Source organism: Bufo bufo, chromosome 4, assembly GCF_905171765.1.
Source record: "Bufo bufo chromosome 4, aBufBuf1.1, whole genome shotgun sequence".
NCBI classification, from domain to species: Eukaryota; Metazoa; Chordata; class Amphibia; order Anura; family Bufonidae; genus Bufo; species Bufo bufo.
The window spans coordinates 296,650,839-296,657,099 of record NC_053392.1 but is presented as its reverse complement, the minus strand read 5'-3'; the positions used below and the strand labels follow the sequence as shown (position 1 = coordinate 296,657,099).

At 45.3% G+C, this 6,261-nt stretch overlaps 1 protein-coding gene across 2 annotated transcripts in view; it reads right to left on the bottom strand.

The window, feature by feature from the left end:
* Nucleotides 1–2,584: 2,584 nt before the first annotated feature.
* DOP1A (DOP1 leucine zipper like protein A) overlaps nucleotides 2,585–6,261 on the bottom strand; it is a 102,498-nt gene continuing 98,821 nt past the window's right edge. For both annotated transcript variants that reach the window (XM_040428696.1, XM_040428697.1), the window contains 2 exons: nucleotides 5,969–6,098; nucleotides 2,585–2,890 (listed from right to left, as the gene is read on the bottom strand). In XM_040428696.1, coding sequence (XP_040284630.1) covers nucleotides 2,585–2,890; nucleotides 5,969–6,098 — 436 coding nt within the window. The remainder of the gene's footprint in view (nucleotides 2,891–5,968; nucleotides 6,099–6,261) is intronic.

Genomic DNA, 6,261 nt, shown 5'->3' with positions numbered 1-6,261 from the left:
CAGCAGAGGCAAGGCAGCTTATCAGAGGCAAGGCATTGTCCCACAGCAATAAAAGCTGTATCATGTATCCGGGTAGGGAACATGAGGGGGGGAACGCGTCCAGGCCCGGGAAGGAGGATGGGATCCCTAATCTAACATACTCACCCTCAGACGTCTTCAGGTGCAGCAGTAACCACCCCGTCGGCGGACTCAACACGGGAACCGTGGGACTGCCGGAATTCCACTGCGGAAGCAGGTTTGGGGACTGGGTGGCTGCCAGGTACCTGAGTACGCGCCCGCAGGGGGGCAACTAAAGTGGAACACGATGGAGCCACCCCTGCCGCAGGCCGAAAACCTGCAGAGAAAGAAAAAATGATTAAAGAAAAAATGATTAAAGAAAAAATAAAATAAAAAAGTAGCAGGATGACCTGCACAAAAAAGCAGGTCAGGTCTGCCTCCTACGGACACTAGAACAAAACTGAGCTGCCTAGTGTCTGTGGAGAGGGTATAGCCCAACGGGGAGGAGCCAACACTTTTTATGTCTAGTGTCGCCTCCTAGTGGTAGTTGGACATATACCCATGGTGCTGTGTCCCCCAATGCCATGCACGAGAAATAATAGCAATCAGGCCTCCATCCCAATCGTCTCCTAGCAACCGTGCGTGAAAATCGCACCGCATCCGCACTTGCTTGCGGATGCTTGCGATTTTCACGCAACCCTATTATTTCTATGGGGCCTGCATTACGTGAAAAACGCACAAAGAGGAGCATGCTGCGATTTTCACGCAACGCACAAGTGATGCGTGAAAATCACCGCTCGTGTGCACAGCCCCATAGAAATAAATGGGTCAGGATTCAGTGCGGGTGCAATGCGTTCAACTCACGCATCGCATCCGCGCGGAATACTCGCCCGTGTGAAAGGGGCCTTAGGCCTCTTTCACACGAGCGTTTCGGATTAGGTCCAGATGCGTTCAGTGAAACTCGCACCATTTTGCAAGCAAGTTCAGTCAGTTTTGTCTGCAATTGCATTCAGTTTATTCAGTTGATGCAACATCTCCTACCAACCATCAGTGAAAAACGCAGTGCATCCGCACCTGCTTGCGGATGCAATGCGCTTATCACTGAAGCCCCATTCAATTCTATGGGGCCAGGGCTGCGTGAAAAACGCAGAATATAGAACATGCTGCGTTTTTCACGCAAAGCAGAACTGATGCGTGAAAAAAAAAACACTCATGTACCCAGACCCATTGAAATGAATGGGTCAGGATTCAGTACGGGTGCTCATGTGTTCACGTCACGTATTGCACCCGCGCGGAAAACTCACTCGTGTGAAACGGGCCTTAGGGTAGAATCAAACATGCAGTTTTGCATGTCAGTGCTGCACTATACAAATATAAAATGTCTTATTCAATTAAAAGTGATTAAACATGCCCCACTCCTAATATTACCGTACATCCTAACCGCTTCTGTAGAATGCAGGCAGGCAGGCCGGGCGGCAGCGTAACTCCCTGATGTCACGTGCCTGCGCCGCCTACTTTATGAATGAAGCAGGCGGCGCAGGCAAGTGACGTCAGTGATTGACGCGCCGGCCGCCCGGCCTGTCTGCATTGTACAGAAGCGGTTAGAATGTACGGTAATATTAGGAGTGAGGGGGCATGTTTAATCACTTTTAAATGAATAAGACATTTTATATTTGTATACTGGAGCGGCGGGGGGGAGGGGGTGGCACAGTTAAGGGGTGGGGTGTCTGTGGATGGCACTGTTATGGGCTGGGGGGTCTGTGGATGGCACTGTTATATATGTGCCATCCACAGAACCCCCATAACAGTGCCACCCACAGATCCCCCCTGTAACAGTGCCAGCCACAGATCCCCCTGTAACAGTGCCAGCCCCAGATCCCCCCCATAACAGTGTCCGTCACAGATCCCCCCCATAACAGTGTCCGTCACAGATCCCCCCCCATAATAGTGTCCGTCACAGATCCCCCCCCCCATAACAGTGTCCGTCATCCACAGATCCTCCCATAACAGTGTCCGTCATCCACAGATCCCCCCATAACAGTGCGTCATCCACAGATCCCCCCATAACAGTGCCATCCACAGATCCCCAGTAATAGTGCCATCCACAGATCACCATTAGTTCCAAACCCACCAAAAGCACACCTTTTGGTAAAAAAATTTTTTTTTCTTATTTTCCTCCCCAAAAACCTAGGTGCGTCTTATGGGCCAGTGCGTCTTATAGGGCGAAAAATTCTTTTAGGATCCACTCAGAGCTTAAAAAACAAAAAAATGCACATGTAAATTTGATACTGGCTACATACATTAAGTACAAATAAAACGCTAAGCCTGATGGAAAAATTGTCAAATCTGTATTCTTGATATTTTCTTAGAGCAATCAACATCATACAACATAATTATGCACCATAATTTTAGGAGACGGTACGTTAATATGATTGGTTCACATCCAGAAGTCTCACTTTTATTTACAAATAAAAAATATTTAAATTAAATAAGAGTCAAAACATAAGAAGCAGATTAGTTACAGTACATACAGAGTAAAAAAGTCTATACAAGTCGGAAACGTGAGCGGTATGAACCATGGAGCACATCAGCTCTTCAGCACTCCCTCCAGGAAATCTCTCTCAAGCATCTCCTCAATTTTCTGTCTTGCTTTCCCGGAGAACATTTTCTGGTTCTCCAGTTTAATATCCTTGTTGGGATAAGAATTTTGATATAGGACCGGGCTCCCTGAGTCTCCAACACATCTGCTTGTGACTTTGCTATTGAAGACTTGACTGAGTACATTGAAAAAAGGCAGAAGCTGCTCCATGCTGCGAATGGTGGAAATGGTAAGCAGTAAATGTCCAGGGTCCCAGTCTAATATTCTCCCTGAGCAGTCATCTTCGGGATTTTTCTGAAAGAAATCATTAAATCAGATCAAAACAGACTCTTATTGACATTTTCATTAAAAATGCAGGCACTACAATAAAAAGATACCTCCTTAAAATAGGACAAGCATGCACAGAGGTTGAAAATCAGACAACGCTTTGATATTGATATGCTTATCTAAGGGTTGACTAAGCAGTGTTGGACCTCTGTACTAAAATTTTAAAATGAAACCTGCTTTGTTTTGATCAAATATGTCAAATGACGATTGCCGGTGTGCTGTGGTCCAGCTTTAGTTCCATACCCTAACTACCACTATTCAACCTAGCAGGCTTGTGGGCATTTCATGTGAATAGATATTGAGATTTACACAGTGCCGAACATTGCCCGGTCTAAGAATACAAACCCTAGTCTTAATATTAGACATATTTTTAATTCAGGAGCATGGACCTCTATAAATTTGGCGTATGGTAACTCCTGTGCCAGATTTATTGTAGAATCCTGTCCAAGTTTCAGAACTGTGATGTTGTTGCTGCTAACTGAGGAGACAGCGGGTAAGGCTACTTTCACACTAGCGGCAGGAAGGATCCGACAGGCTGTTCACCCTGTCGGATCCGTCCTGCCGCTCCGTCCCCATTGACTATAATGGGGACGGGGGCGGAGCTCCAGCGCAATATGGCAGTGCACCGTGAAAGGCTGCCGGACTAAAAGTACTGCATGTCCGACTTTTTAGTCCGGCAACCTCTCACCGCGAACTGCCGTTCTGCGCCGGAGCTCCGCCCCCGTCCCCATTATTGTCATTGGGGACAGAGCGGTGGTCCGGCGGCACAGTGAAATAGCGGCAAGACGGATCCAACAGGGTGAACAGCCTGTCGGATCCGTCCTGCCGCTGGTGTGAAAGTACCCCAAGTCAGCATGGCAAAGTGCTTGGAGCCTAAAGCTTACACTGGAATCATGCCAGCAAATATTGTATTGATCAGTTTATTAGTGTAAACTGTATAGTCTAAGTTTACACCACCTATATGTTGGCTTAATTTTGCTCCAGAAATGAGACAAAATGTTGGCACTTTTTTGGCGCATAAAGATGCATTAAAACTACACCCCTTTTACACCAAGCCACAATCTCTAAGTAACGTCCCTTGTTGGATGAGGTGTAAAAAAAAGTGTCTAAAACACTTTCAGTGCTGTGCAAAGCGGTTTGGGACAAAAAATTGGCACATTTTTTATAGTAAATCTGCGGCAGAGTCTCGAGGGCTGGACATTCACATCAGGTAGTTGTTGGCTGATCAGCTCTCTCTCCCGACGAGCATGCATATGTCCTGAACAGGGAGAGGGAAAAAGGATGCTGACAGGCTTCTCCCCAAAACAAAATGATCAGGCTGTTAGGAACTTGGGAATGCAGCTGCCCGCTCCTCATCTCCAACGACATCTGTCATTGGGAAACCTTTCGGAAGTCCCCATCCACATTACATGGTCTGTGGGTTCAGTGAACATTTATCTGGTGTGTATGGCCAGCTTAATCCACTAAGAGTAAACTATGTGACCTTACAAACCGCAGTACAGCAGTACTTACACCTAAAAGTACCTGGTAAGTTGTAATACAGCATGCCAGATCCATTATTCTATCAAAATCTGCCGTTAGGCAGGACGGGACCACCCATACAATGTCGACAGGTTCAGACAAACCGTATTTGATATGTACGGGCACCCTTACAACCTGGGTTGATTGTACGTGAAGCACTGAAGCTAGTAAGGGTAAGGTGCTTAAACAGCTTCAAAAGCTGTCGGTTAAGGCTACTTTCACACGTGCGTTTTTGCCTGATCCCGCAGGGATAAGCAAAAACGTTTCTGTTACTGATATTATAACCAATCTGCATCCGTTATGTATGGACCCGGTTGTATTATCTGTAAGATAGCCTTAACGGATCAGTCATTAACACCATAAAAAGTCAATGGGGGATGGATCCATTTTCTATTGTGTCTGAGAAAATGGATCCATCCCCATTGACTTGCATTGTCGGTCATGACAGATTCGTTTTGCTCCGCATCCCAGGAAGGAAAGAAAACCAGTTTGCTCTCCGGTATGGGAACGCATTTTGGAGCATTCCGTTCTGTTTAGTTTTGTCCCCTCTGACAATGAATGGGGACAAAACGGAAGCGTTTTTCTCCGGTATTGAGATCCTATGACGGATCTCAATACCGGAAAATGTAAATGCAAGTGTGAAAGTGGCCTACTGCTTGTTGAGGCGACAGCTACAGTATCTCTACCGACTCCCCTATGCACATACACACTCGGTTCAGTCAAGTGTGCATGTGCCTCCATTGGTAAAGAGTAGAAAGCTGCTGACAAACAGCTAAGGCAGCCGCTTATCTCCCAGCAAGACAAAAGGATCGGTTTTGGAATTTAACACTGCTGATTTCTTGCCCAACCTCATCTGTTGGGGGAGAGTTGGAGGTTCCTCTTACAAGTTAGGTTGTAAGCTGGCCTGACGAAAACTACACAGCAAGCCAGCTAACAATACGCTAATGGTTGTGGGCGTCTTTAAACTCTTACACTGGGTTATAAACTAAATAACAGTGAACTCAATTACATGCCTGTGGTGGCTATTAGATCCTGATCCCAGACGCTAACTGTGCAGTATAATTCTGGAAAATATTATTGTTTTGTAATAATAATATTATGTGGGTATGGGCACAAGTTGGGCCAACACAGTATTAAGTAGGCGCTGATCCTAATAAACTAACCTAAAGTGTATAATGCATAAAGAAATAATAATAATCATCTTTCTATTGCATGTTAAAAAAGACTCAAGGCAATATTCACATACACAATGAGGCTCATTTCAGAGCCTCCATTATTCCACCATTTTAAAAGAGAACAGCACTACAACACTTTTTCTCCTGTAAAGGTGACAGAGGTGTACAGAAACCAGGCCGATGGGGTCTGTCATTTACCATTAGTGTCAACTGAGCAATGGATCCAGCCTGCGCTATGGTCTCTGTTTATAGTGGGAACCACAATGAAGATGTGGACAGAGTCTAATATGTTATTTTATGACTACTTTCACGGAGGTATCTTGTAAAATATTAACGTGAAGAACAATACCTTTGCTCTTTTCCTTAAAAGCTTTGCTAGTCGAACCACATATGGTTTAAATTCCCTCTGATGTGTTCCTTGCCTTCGAACCTCTAGCCCAGAGTCATCCGATGCTTCTGGGATGAATGCCCAGCGATACCTAAAGATACAGTTATAGTAATGACAGCACGAAATACAGAGGTTGAGGCGAAATATCAACACATAGCAAAAAATTATAGACAATAAGTGGTGGAAAAGTATCATTTCAACAAGTTTGTCATTGGAAAGAAGAGTACCTACCAAGCCTTTAAACGTCTTATAGT